General features: G+C 43.5%; 2 protein-coding genes across 2 annotated transcripts; one reads left to right on the plus strand and one right to left on the minus strand.

The window, feature by feature from the left end:
- Positions 1 to 244: 244 nt before the first annotated feature.
- On the minus strand, positions 245 to 2674 carry eIF3d2 (eukaryotic translation initiation factor 3 subunit d2). The gene is made up of 2 exons (XM_017243100.3): positions 1561 to 2674; positions 245 to 1454 (listed from the first exon to the last, which is right to left on the minus strand). The coding sequence occupies exons 1-2, from the start codon at positions 2545 to 2547 to the stop codon at positions 792 to 794; spliced, it is 1650 nt and encodes a 549-aa protein (XP_017098589.2). The 5' UTR covers positions 2548 to 2674; the 3' UTR covers positions 245 to 791.
- A 2856-nt stretch (positions 2675 to 5530) lies between these two features.
- Positions 5531 to 6982, plus strand: Adk1 (Adenosine kinase 1). Its single transcript, XM_017243106.3, has 2 exons — positions 5531 to 6158; positions 6221 to 6982. The coding sequence occupies exons 1-2, from the start codon at positions 5657 to 5659 to the stop codon at positions 6904 to 6906; spliced, it is 1188 nt and encodes a 395-aa protein (XP_017098595.3). The 5' UTR covers positions 5531 to 5656; the 3' UTR covers positions 6907 to 6982.
- The last annotated feature ends 6664 nt before the right edge of the window (positions 6983 to 13646 follow it).

Here is a 13646-nt window from a genome sequence, read left to right on the forward strand (position 1 = left end):
ACTCCGCCGCCCTGCCCTCGCATGTGAACTTATCCATGCAAATTGAATAGGACTTTATTTAATTTGGCGTGGAATAAAAAGAAAGGACGGCGGTTGGGCGGTTGGACACAAAAACAAAAATATGCTGAACATTTTGGTAATTTAGTTGAACGATTTGCATTTGCGTTGGGGAATAATTTCTGCACTTTTGCGCCCACTGGCTGGCAAAATTGAATTTGTGAATAACAAAAAAGGCAAATGCATATGAAATTCGAGCACATCTATATGAATTTAATTAAATGCTGTTGAATGCGAAAACATTTTTACACACAAATCGTTTCTCACGCAGCAGTATTTGCATTGATTGATGTTGTATTTGGTGATTTATTGAACCTGAGGTTTGTCAGCCAAACAACAATATCTTTTGTCGCCTCGTCCTCGTCCGTCAATCCCTCATGCCCTTCAATCCCCGAATCGCCCAGTCCTCAGTCCTGCATCTCCTCAGTTCGCCTCCCGTTCAATTATTGTGATTGTCAGTCGGTAATGGCAACGGGGTGTTTTGTACAATGCATATTTATTTAGCCGGCTTTCATTTTGTATTTCTTTGAACCGCTGTGATTGATGTGGCCATGCCATCACCGAGTAACTGTGACTGCAGCTGCCCGGAGATGGCAGTCGGAGGACATATGAATGTGGTTGGTCAAAAACTCAATTTAAATTGCGTTTGTGTTCACACATCGCATCTGTCAGATGCCTGTCAACGAACCCTTTATTCGAACACCAACTATTAGTAAAATAAATTTGCGTAAATATCAGTTGTCAAGGGAGTTGGCGAACGGCTCGCTGGAGCTATCCTCGTCCTCCGCGTCCGAATCAAACGAGTTCTCCGGAATATCGTACAGCCGTACCATCGGCTTGTTGGGATCCTTCACAATCAGGTATTTTCCATCCGGTTGCTTCATCACTAAGTCGATCAGACAGCGCAAGATACCCCAGGCGTTGTCCATGTTCAGGTTGATCTGGGTGGCGAATTCTTGGGGCTTGAACTGCTGGGTCCCAAGGATAACATGGCGCAGATGATCCCTCGGAGTCACCCGGGAAACATAGCCCAGTTTAAGCTGATCAGACCCAGCCAGCACCGCCTCCACCGTCCAGCGGGCCAACTTGCAAGAATTATTGCGTAACTCGGAGGCCAAAACTGCCCCGCGCTGGGTGTCCAACTTTTGGCGCCACTCCACGCTGTTGGCTGCCTTCGAGTCCCATTCGTTTAGAGCCTTGATTGAAAGGAATTGGAGTTCCCCGTTGGGACCCTGGATCACCCCGTTGTGCTTGCAACGGGCCACCAAAACCAAGTCATGGCCCAGCTCCCATTGCCGGTAGCGATAGCCCAGGGAGGCCAAGTCCACGCCAGGTTCCTCAAATGGATTCGGTTCGTCAAACTTGAAACGGGGCTCCTGCTCTCCCACACGAAGAACCTTTTGGGAGGAATAGTAATCACAGATTTAATTGGATAATTGGTAACTAAATTGGGGTTACATTTAGAAGTTATTACACTGAATGACAGACCAATTAGAAACATACCTGTTGACCGAAATTGTGGTTAATCAGAGTGGCCTCCATGGCCAGGCTGTGGGCAGAGTTAATGGATCCCTCTTCATCCATGGGTGGATCCAACGACGTCTCGTTTACAGTCAATAAGTCGAACTGGCCATTGTCACGCTTATCGAGGAACACCTTGGCGCCCAGCTTCTCGATGACCACGTCCCAGGAGTAATTGGAACGAGTGCAGCACATAATAGTAGCCAAAATCTCGTCGGTGGCAAATATATTGCCCATTGTCTTGGAGAGACGTCGAATCACTGGATCATCAGTAGTGGTCACTGTGTGAACAATGCGATCCATTTTCAAGAGCGGACGTTCATTTCGCAAATTAATGCGGTCGTAGACCTTATCGTAATACTCCAATGAACCACAGGTGACGATATCCTGACCCTCCTTAATGTTTGGAAGAGCCAGCTTAAGCAAACGTGGAAATTCAATCTCCTCCAGAGACACCCAGTTGGGACGCACCAGGACGGAACTCTCCCGAAGACGTGAAGGAGCATTTCGAGCAAAGCGACGTCCTTGATTGCGACGAGAATCGCGACCTTTTCCGTATTTGGTGCTGCCGCTGGTTGTTCCACCGCCTGCCATTGAGCCTGCCGCCCCAAATAGTCCAGCGCCACGCCCAGTGCGACCTTTGGCCCGAGCATTGTTGCGCACGTTTGGACGGAAGCGACCTCTCTGGTAAGGTTTCAATGCCCGCGATCCGGTGGTGTCCACCAAATGGAATGTGGAATCGTCATCCTCATGAAAGTATGCGTACTGGCTGCTGTTGCCAAATGAGGAGGCGTACTTGTTGGAGAACTTTTTCTCCTGCATCCCCACTGTCCAGTCGCAGATCTTACCTAGGCGGTCACTTTTGCAGAACGGCTGGTAGGGTACGTCCATGTTGGGAACCTCGCATGGACCCCATCCATGTTCGTTGTACTGCACGTACGGCTTTATGAACGGAGCGTAATTGGACATCCTTCACAGGCAGAAGTCTCGAAATTTTTTTGGAAAGAAATTAAACGATGCGACTCGTCGAAATGATCACAGTAAAATGAGCTCAATTTTGAAGGAACATTCACAGGCCGAAAATCCCAATATCAACTAAAGAAATGCCTACTTGATTTGTAGAAATTCAAAGGTAAAATGTCCTAAAGCGTTTGTCCTTAAAACTTTAGGCTTAAAAAGTAGGCTTTAAGTAACTGGTTATTCCAAACAAAAAAATTGTACTAGAAATTTATTTTGAACTTAACCAGAACGAAATCTTTCTTAAGTATGATAGCGAAAAGATTTATAAATAATAATTAACTTATTGATTAGCTATCTTTGAACAAGTTTGTCTGGATGAAACCATTTACTCAAAATCGACATCGGCAACATAGGTATTTTCAGATTTCTGGTCACATTGGATCTGAATACATATACCGAATATGTCGCTCCAGTCACCAGTCGCAAGAGGACGCACCGCCCCCAGATCCACGGGATTCGATGAGGCTCCTCGCGAAGCTACCGTTATGTCGCGATGTGGAATCGCCTAACCGTCTTCCGATTCACTCTCAATATTCTACTGTTCCTCGTGGGCACTTTGTCTCTCATCCTGCGCATGTTAAGCTGATCAAGGATCGACGAAAATGAGTAATGGCGGTCGGCGATGGGCGGTGATCCCCTTTAACTTTTTGATAAAGTCTTTTCGGCGACGCATGAATAAATGTTTGTTGAGCAGTGAACAGTTGTAACCGGAAGCAGGGGATATGGGGCCGGATTATCACTTGACAACGCACCCAGTCCCTCACGGACATGGTGCCACTCACATTACTCCAGCTTAGGGCCATTGTTCGGGGCTAAGTATCAGGAAAGAAAAGGAACAGCGCCACAATGCACTGGGCCTACAATGGGCCTGGTCAGAGGTTTCTTGTTCCTGGGGAAGTACCTTACAACAATCTCGTTAAGCGTAAAGGCCAAATTATAGTAAAACTAACAGAAGGCAAAAGGTAATCACATAAAAAGCTTGTTAGATAACAACGTGAGAAGCGGCGAAAAGGAAGCGGACGTCCTGTTCTCCGTTCCCCAACCGCGCCGTCTCAGCCCGAAAAGCAACGTGTCGAGCATGCGAATGTGCCTGGATGTGTGGAAAATGATATGGGGGCTGGGAGAATGCTGTGGTGCCACCCATCGCCACCGGCCTGACTCCCCCCACCTCACTTTTGAGCTAAGCTTTGTCAGGGCGACAGGGTGTCATGTTGATGTGTCTGTCACTGGCAGCTGCTGCTTACATGGCCCAGCTACAGATTCCAAGGCAGTTGTAAGTTAACACCAGGACAAAAAAATGTCACAACATTTTATTAATAAGAATTGCTACATATATCAATTAGTTTTATTTTTCTGTAGCTATTCGAAGAATCAATCTTAAAACTAAAACTAGAATGCATTGAAATGTTTCTTGAAAGGCTTTCAATGAAAGCTGTGTTTTTCTGAATTTTGATGGCATATACGGTTTTTTTCAGTGCCGACTTAAGCCAGGATGAGTGAGTGAGCAGTGTGCGTGCGGCCTAGTGGGTTGGGTGTGGACTAGTGTGTGTGGATTATAATTGCCATGCGGCTGTCAGTGACTGCAGGCGGCACCTAACTGCTGCACACAGCTGCAGATGTGCGGCTCGTGTTGCAATATCATTTTTAATGCAAACCGCATGCCACATTATGCAGCTGCATTGCCACGTCACCGCTGCGGTTTTCCCGCCGCTCCATTGCCACCGTCTCCTCCTTGTTTCCCCTTTCACCCACTCATCTTCATCTCATCTGGCACTGCTTCTCGTCGTGCGGCTGCTACTCCTGCTCCTGCTGCTGACGCCTTTCGGGTGCTGCGCTTGTCGGAAAAAGCAGCAGCGGTTTAGCAAAGGAATATAGCCAAGAATAATGCCCCGGCACATAAGTAAGTACTTACCCGGCTAACAAAAGCAACAACAACTGATGCTGCCAACAAAACTAACAACAGCAGAAGCAGAGTGAAAAACCGCTGCATACTTTGCGGCGTTCGCGGGCGATAAACGATGCCAGCAACCAGCCGACATCCCCAAAAACCCTTATTTCAAAAGCCTCCTTCCCAGAAGGGTACAATATACATAGTATATGGTATCGCAATGAAAGCGAAATTAAAAACACATTTGTAAGCCCTAATCCATTCAGGCAATTACTCATTAATCAAAGAAAAATGCAAAACAATTTTTAAATTTAAAAAGTTGTTTGGCGTAAACCCGCTATGATATTCTTAATAAAAATGACAGCTTTTGAAACAGATTTAAGGTATTCAACTCCCATGGATGTGTGACTGAGAAACAGCCACTGTTTACTTATTTTCATAGTGACAACTGAAGTTTTTCAAGGTTTTTCCCAGGGTATTTGCCCGTAGTTCCATATTTTCACTTTTTCAATTTCGTAGAGCTCCAACGCGCGGCGGAAGGTTGGGCTGCTGGTACTGCTTTTGTGTTGCATAAAAATTAAAATTTATGCCAGGCAAGTTGTGCAAAGCACTGCAAATGCCATTGTTTTCCAACCCCCGCTACCGCCCTCTTTTGGTGCTGATGATGTTTTTTTTGCGCAGGAAGGACATTCACGTTCTGGGTGGCTGCACTCGCCCCCTCCCATTCACTAGCGCCCCTCTCCTTCTCTCGCACAGCTTGTCAAGCCCACTTACATTCAATTCATTCATCTCCGGCTGAAAAATAAAAATAAAAGTCCCCAGCACCCCCTCTTTGTGCTGCCTGGCCATCGTAATTGCAGAGCAATTATACATACTTCCATCGGAAAGATGGATACGTAATTAATAGCACATTAAATTGGGCCACAACAATATTAATTGTCCTGATTGATTTATGCAGGTAATTAACATTTTAAGCAACTGCGAGGAGAATACGAATTTTTGCCTCTGCTCAGCGCAATCGGCTTTGCTTATTTTCTCAGTTTAAAGAACCTCACAACTTGTTAGTTTTTGTAAAGTCTCTTTCGAAACATGCTCACAACATAGTTGTGGAGTTTCTATTGTCGGATCTGAGCCTACCTTTCAAATGAGTCAATCAACTTCCAACTGGGAATGTTATATAGATCAAAGCTAATACTTGACTTGAGGACAATATCATATCCTCTGCTCCATAGATCCTCCATCTGCCGCACAGTCCACTGGAACCTCATCGTACGCACTTCAAGAAAGCGTGCTGGTTGTCTGAAGACACCCAACATGGAGATGCCGGAGGGAATTGTTATGGGATTTGGTAATCCCCTGCTAGACATTACCTGCCACATCGAGGACAATACGCTCTTAGAGAAATACGGGCTGGAAGCGAATGCTGCCATTATTGCTGATGAAAAGCACGATGCCCTGTTCGACGAGCTTATGAATATGGAAAGCGTGATCTACTCGGCCGGAGGAGCTTGTCAGAACACAATGCGTATCTTTCAGTGGATTGTCCAGACTCCCTTTAGAGCAGTTTTTACGGGAGCCGTGGGCAAGGATAAGTTGGGCGATCGAATCACCAAAAGAGCCAGAGCTGACGGTCTTCAAACGCTTTACCAGCTAAAAGAGGAACTGCCGACAGGTTAGTATTTTAAACCTTTGTTTTTTTAATATTTTTACTAATTGCACTGATTGTTCTCTCAGGTTCCTGTGCTGTACTTATAAGCGGTTCAAACCGTTCCTTGGTAGCTAATTTGGGGGCGGCCTCTCTGTTCACCGAAGACTGGATGGACGATGAAGAGAATGTCTGCGCAGTAGAGCGGGCACAATACTTTTACTTCACCGGCTTCTTCCTGGCCGTTTGTCCGTCCGTTGTGCAGATAGTGGCAAAAATGTGCGCCGAGTCGAACCGACTAATGATCCTCAACTTTAGCGCTGTCTTTGTACTTGCCATGCAACGCGAAGCTCTGGATAGCATCATCAAGTACGTGGACATCATCATTTGCAATAAGGAGGAAGCTATTGCATTTGCTGATGCCTACGACTGGAAGACAAAGAACATTTTCGAGATCGGGCCGCGGCTGCAGTGCTTGCCAAAGGAAAATATCCGGCCCAGGATTGTCTTGGTTACGGATGCGGTGTGTCCGGTACTTTGTTTCCAGGAGAACGAGCGAATATTGGAATACCCAGTACCCAAGGTGGAAAAGGGCAAAGTTTTCGACACCAATGGCTGCGGAGACGCCTTTGTGGGAGGCTTTTTGGCCATGTTCGTTCAGCATATGCCCCTGGACTACTGCATCCGTACAGGCATTTTTGCTTCACAACAGGTGTTGAACATAGTCGGAGTCCAGGTGGAGCAGTTACCCAAGTTTAGCGAAAAGTGCATCTAAATTAAGCTCATTTAGTGGACACAGTTTCCTGCAATGACTCTCAATAAATTTTCAGTGTTTATCCGACCTAAACAAATCATTGCTAATCATTATTCATTTAGCTTCCCAATGATAATCTTTTGTTATTCATTCTCTTTCTGGGCATTAGTTGAGCAAACATTTCGATTGCTAGAAAAATAATAAAATTAGGAGCCCAACCTTGGCAATTTAAATTTTAAATCCGAGATGTTTTAAGCTGTTTAAACTTAAAAGTCTAAGAGACTGCCCCTTATCAAACCAAATAAATTCTTAAGTTGATTACTAGATTAACCTATACCCTCCTTAAGCGATCAATATAATAATTTAAGGCCCAGCCCGACCATCGAACCGAATGTCCTCCGGCACATCCTTGGCCAGCACCTAGCCGGCATATTCATGCCGAGTCCTGTGGCTGTCGCTCTGCCTTTGGCTCCGGGAAAAATAAATACATTTAAATGTATAAAACCCTTCACTCCTCGGGCGTATTTTTCCTTTCTTTCCAGCTGCGGGAGAAAGCTGCTGGGAGAAAGGCAAACAGAAAGGATGTAAAAATATGCGTTGCATACTTTGCAGCGCCAATGTAAATTTCCGCCCACCCCGTGCGGGCTTTGTCTTCTGGTCTTGGCGCCCCGCATCCTTCTGCCCGATGCCTGTATGTCCTGCTGCTTGCCGGCTGTTGACTTTGGCCTGACAAAATATTGCTACCATTTCAGAGCTGAAGACGCAGACAGTGCCGTCGGAGAATCTGAGGCAGCTGGACATAAGCACGTGCCAAGGCACAGACGTTCCCTACCTTTATTTTGTGATAATTAAATACTCTGTTTTTAAGATATAAAAAGGGGTTTCTTAGTAGCAGAAATATCTCTAATAGATTGTCCAGAACAACATCCAATATATATAATTTATTAAGGACACCTTTATTTAGTTATAATATAGTTCAACAGATTATATAATAGTCCTCATGAATAAATATATTAAACCACTGTGCGTACCCTGACTGTCTTCCACTGATTAAAACGATGCGTCCTCGTGACAGCGATTTTTTCTCGTTAAATCCTTAAATGTCGTTTCGTTTATCGTGAGCTTTGTTTTTTAACTTCACGACGCCCCCCTCACAGCGTCCCTTTTGGAATTCACTTCGGCCGCTGGCCGTTCGCAGAGCTCAAGCGATAATTTATGCATATATCCATGGTGATTTATGACATCAGACGCCCCTCCATCCCACCGAGCTGTGTGCTCAGGGGCTCAGCGCTTCTTAGCCGGTTCTCTGAGCTGGGACACCGCGCAATTAGCTGTGGGAAAAATGAGCAGCAAGCTCGTGGATCAGAAACTGGATCAGAAGACTTCCTTTGTCCAAAGGAAAAGTCAAAGTCAAACAGCTTTAAGAGTAACTCTCTTTAAGGACTTCGCTTACTCTGCATTCTAGAAGGGAACATTTTTGTGGTTTTGAATGGGAAACTAGGATTGCACTTAAAAAAATATCATTGGGTTGACTATATAACCTGAGTTCCTGTAATTACTGTAGTTATTATAACCTAATAATAATTTTGTTTTAACCAAACATGGTATTAAAAATAAATAAAACTTTTCATTATAATACTTTTTTGATGTATTTTAGCATTTTTTGATGTGTAAACAAAAAGAAGAAAGTCTCGCCTTGGCTAGAAAGTTTTCAGATTTGTCATATGCACATCTCAGAGCTAATATCCTGACACATGGCTCCCCGAGCCGAGGGCCACATGAGTTATGAGTTATGACGAAGTCAGCGTTAGGTAGAATCTTCTCAGACTGGGACCGGAAAACCAAGCTGACAGCTTAATTATCACAGTCAGGACTTGGAGAGTTCTGGATTTGGCCCCGAGCGGGATTTTAATTAACTGCGTCGGATTTTATTAAAATGGTTTTAGGAGGAAAATCGACTTAATTTATTGATTGGCTTCCCAGACTTGAAGTTTGATTTCAGGTTGAGTGGGCCACAAACTTGGAGTAAAAGGTCGATAAACAAGATTAGCTCGAAGTAACAAATCATGGTGCATGAGTATTAAGAAGCAAAAAGTTTTCATTTTTTTCCTTTTTAAATTCCGTCTCGTACGGACTGAGGCCTAATTTATGCAATTAGGCGATTTAATTTGATTAGGTTGAACACAACAAAAGGCAGGCAAAGAAAACCGAGAATTAGCAGTCCAATCCTGACCGAAAAGGAGCCCTCGGCTCAATGTGCTTGTCATGTTCGTATAATTGCAAAGTACCTCGGGCGCATAGAGTCCCACTAGACTAAAAATGTGGGGCACTGGGGGAACAGACAACAAACAAACAAACACGCATGACTTGGGGAACTGCTCATAAAAATCACTCATACGCACTGGAGGACAACGACAGTAGGAAACTGGGTGCTGGCAGGACAAGTTTCAAATGCTACTTGTAACTTTGTTACAAGAGCCACGGAGCAGTAAATGTTGAAAGTTGCTCCCGTCATGTTTGTCTCGGGGTGGTGGGAATGGCAAAAGTTTCTATTTCTGTGTTTTATACTTTGTAGCCAGCCAACTGTCGGCCAATGCCAATGTCTCGTCACAAAACCCTTTTCCAGACCCCGAACTCCATTACCAGATCTAAGATAGTTACCCACTCATTTGCTCAGTCAGTCAGTGAGTTAGTGAGTCATTGTTTCAGAATCTAGATCCACAAACTTGTAACAGAGATACAGTGGAAGATAATCTTTGAGATAAAACTTATATAAAAGACCTCTACAAGTTTTATTGTATCAAGAACATTAGTTTTTTACTTCTTCTATTTTTAAAATGATATTTTAGTTGGTTATTTTTAATTAGTAGTTTTTCTTGATAACAATACAAGAAACAGGCCTTTCTCATCCACTGTGACGTGTGCTTTTCCCGTCCTGTCTCAAGTGCTGATTGTCGTGCCATTGTTGGTATTGTTCCTGCTGTGGTCGGTGCTTTGGGGTGTGTACTATTCAACACAAGCCATGTGTGTGTAAGCCTGTGAATTATATTAAATTATCGAAGATTTCCGGGATAATGATCCGTTTGACACCGTTTGTGACCGATGATTTGCCAGACCAGAATCGATTGAATTAAGCAGAAAGCATTTTCATTACATGTCCTCGCCACATGGCCACAATTAACTGGCGACTTTAGACGCAGAACGCTTCAGTTAAGTTTCGTTGAATTCTCTCGTATTTTAAACAGCTTTAAAGTCCCTTTCTAGCCATGCATTTCCATTCCCCCGAGTAGCATCAATTGCAAAATGTCTGAGCCATTTGCATAGAGTTTTCGCAAAATTCTATAAGGAGAGTGAGAAGACCCTCGCCTGGTGGAGCTGGTGGTGGTAAAAGTTTTATGTTAGCAACGAAGAACGATAATTTGCAGCAGTTACAATATTTCATGGAATATCTCTTGGCTTTTTCTTCGCCGCAAAACTTCAATAAAGCATCAGCAATAAAAAGCGAAAAAGATTTTTCGACTTTGCTTTATGGCAGGTTCAATATTTTGACAACCGCAAAGTAACACAAATAATGGACAAATTTTCTTTCTCTCGGTGGTCGTATTTTACTTTTCGCCAAAATGTCAAAGCCTGGAAATTTGTCAATTGAATAAATTGCACTAAATATACACCAGCTTGCAACACATTCAAATATCCATAAATAAATATGCAATGCGTCTTGCAATTGTTTGATTTGGTTTTTCTATTTGTTGGAAATTTTCTGGCAGCCGCCGTCTATTGTGGCCACTCAACGCTAATGGACTTTAAAGTGTGTTCTCAAGCGTTCACAGCCAGATTTCGTCTCAAGCACAGTCAGAGGATATCAGGAAAGTTTGCCTGAAATGACTCTACTTGCATTGTTGTCGCACATATCACGCATACGCCCCGTTGCAGTACTGGGCGCACTGGGCTAAAAACGAACTCGTTGGAACAAATCCAAATCCGAATGCAGTCCGAGAAGTTCCATGAAAGAAGTGATCCCCAAGCAGCTGGCAAAATAATAAACTGCCAGCCAACACCAACCCAATCACAATTACACTCCCTGACCGGAGCACAAAAAGTATTTGGTCTTTGGTGGCCCGTTGTCTTTGTTTTTCCAATTTCGCAAATGGCTTCCATGCATGTGTGAGTGGCTGTGTGTTAATTAGCAATATCAAGAGCACTTAAATTTGGTACAGATTATAACGCCAAAAGTTCTCCCTGCTTCCAGACTGTGTGTGTTCTTTGTTCAATTCTCAAGTTGCTCATTTTGGGAGCAAGCTGATTGTGTTTGCGGCTGAGTTGGCCATTCGATTGCCAAGTTGTTGGCCTTTTTTGCCGCCTGTGCGTCCATAGACCATAGTTTGGCCTCGGAATCTGAACTCTGATATCCGTGGGAATGTGAGAAAGCATTTGAATAATTTCGAATGGCAGTCTCACTTCAAAAGCTCTTGACCAAGTGTAGCTCTTCGCTCGTTTAAACTGAATCAGGCAAGAAATGCCTGACTACCACTATCAAAAATGCATTACCACCAAGCAAAAACGAAATGAAAATGGCAAAGAAAACTAAATGCGCATTTAACAATAAATGAGCAACGTTTTCGGAAATTAACTTTCAACAACATGTGTTGAAATGCATTTATCTTCCGCCCTTCCAACGAGTCCCAGCAAACCCGGCTTGTAACCGGCCAGGATACAAAAAACACAAGGGAGTATAAAATAAAATAGAGGTGGAAATTAATTTGAAAGCCAAAAAAAAAAAAGAGAAGTGGAAATTATGAGTGGCTGCCAAATTGTGCTAAATGAGCCCAGGCAAGTGGAAATTAAAAAGCGAACCCAGTACAGGAACAGCTTACTCCCCCCTCCTCAGAAGCCTTCTGGTCTGGATCCAGGAGCCGGGAGCCTGGAGCCACTTGCATTATGATTGCATCATTTGGGGCTAATTTGCATTTAAATACTTGGCTCTGTTATTGTTCAAGTGCAGCAAGAAAACTTTCAGCTAAAACGCAAGCGGGGCGAGGGAATGGCTGACAGGAATGGGAACAGAAGCAGAACCCAACCGGCCTCCTGGCATCCTGGCCTCCTAGCCCCAGGCCACTTTGGACAAAGTTATGACAAGTCAAGGATATCACAAAATTGTCCTGCTCCAACCCAGCCGAGCCGGACAACTTCTGTTAATGCGTTTGAATAATGAATGGCTGCGGGTAAAGGGGCACGATGTGGGGCAGATCCTTGCACCTTGGATTCGGCGTATAATCCTGCAGTCCTTAGCAGATAACAATGTACAAACTGGCGCCGTCGGCACCCAGCCGTTGATGGTCATTACTTAAAGCGTCTGTCCAATGCAGCAACGTGAATTCTGGGAGTTTCAAATAAACTTGAAGAAATGGATTAACAAAACTCAGGTTTTAAGTATTTAATCTATAATTTAAGAAATATTTCTGAAATATTTATCATATATGAATACCAACATGTATTTTATTAAATTAACAGTATGGATTAACTTTATAATCAATAAACTTTGAATAAAATTGGCAATTTTTTAAATTACAAACCAAACAGATTTTTAATTTCTAATCGTGTTACCGTGTTAATCGTGTGTTAATAATCGTGTTAATATTTTTCCAGTAATAATGTCCTTTCATTTGAGTGTATCAAGTGAGAGATGTTGGCCAGCTGGAGTTAGGAAGTCCAGAGATTTATTGAACTGCAAATGAATCATTTTTCGCGACTTGCAACTCTTCGGTGCTGAAACCTGCCACCGAATCGTTGCCCTCTCGTCTACCTCCTCGGATTCGTCGCACAGTTATTAAACTTCAGCAAAACTTTTATGTCTCTCGGTGGCAGCAAACTTGCATGCTGCCCCTGCAACAGAGCAAAAAGTTTGCGTGTGTTTGGCACTTGAAACTTTGCTTTCGCGAGAACCAAAAAGCAAAGACCTGAAGCGCAGTCGGGTTAAAGCTATATATATTATATTAACATATATATACATTCATACAGACATTGGTATATAGATGTAGGCAAAGCAAAATCGGCGGAAAATAAACGCTTCAAGTATTTAAAGTGGCATTAAAAAATATTGAAAAACTCGATAAATACTTGTTAAGTATGCTGCTGTTGCTGCCAGATAATCTCTCCTGGGAATGGGTGGTAGTGCTGGGAGCACGGGGCGTATACGTGTTTCTGCACTTTATAAGTGGCTCCAACTCGCAACGCAACTGTGCTTCCGCCAGTTTCGGTTGTTCTTCAGCTGGATAATGTTTGCTTTTAGGCTTAAAATTAAGAAAGTTAAATGCTGGCGTAAAGTTAGTTTTTCCAAAAATTAGGCAGCATCAAGTATTTAATCAGAATGCTTTTAACCTTGTACATGTACTACCGAGTTTACTTTATAAGAAATGTCAATGACAACAAAGCCCCTTAGCACTTATGGACAAAAATTGTTGATTTAAATATTGTCAAGCTTGTGGTGAAGATTTCCATTTCCATTTTCATTTCCTTTGCAGCTTTCACCGCAAATGTGTTTGCCAAAGATCACACAAAATGCCGTTGCGTTTCATTAATTTCATTCATTGCGCCAATTACTTTTGCGGTTGGACCGAGGTTAAAGTCATTGAGAGATCTGCGAGATACGCTTTCGGATGCCGAGCATCTGCTCGGTGGTGCTGTGGAAGCTTATTCAGTTCAGGCAATTGATTTGCCAATTTGCCAAATAAACAGACTCGAGAGTGAGAGTTGCACACGAA

Source organism: Drosophila bipectinata, chromosome 3R, assembly GCF_030179905.1.
Source record: "Drosophila bipectinata strain 14024-0381.07 chromosome 3R, DbipHiC1v2, whole genome shotgun sequence".
In the NCBI taxonomy this organism is placed as follows: domain Eukaryota; kingdom Metazoa; phylum Arthropoda; class Insecta; order Diptera; family Drosophilidae; genus Drosophila; species Drosophila bipectinata.

Coding starts and splice junctions, on each gene's coding strand:
- Adk1 (XM_017243106.3), top strand. CDS start 5,657: ATGTTATATAGATCAAAGCTAATACTTGACTTGAGGACAATATCATAT. Junction 6,159..6,220: donor AAAAGAGGAACTGCCGACAG/GTTAGTATTTTA, acceptor TTGTTCTCTCAG/GTTCCTGTGCTGTACTTATA.
- eIF3d2 (XM_017243100.3), bottom strand. CDS start 2,547: ATGTCCAATTACGCTCCGTTCATAAAGCCGTACGTGCAGTACAACGAA. Junction 1,455..1,560: donor ACCACAATTTCGGTCAACAG/GTATGTTTCTAA, acceptor TCCTCCCAAAAG/GTTCTTCGTGTGGGAGAGCA.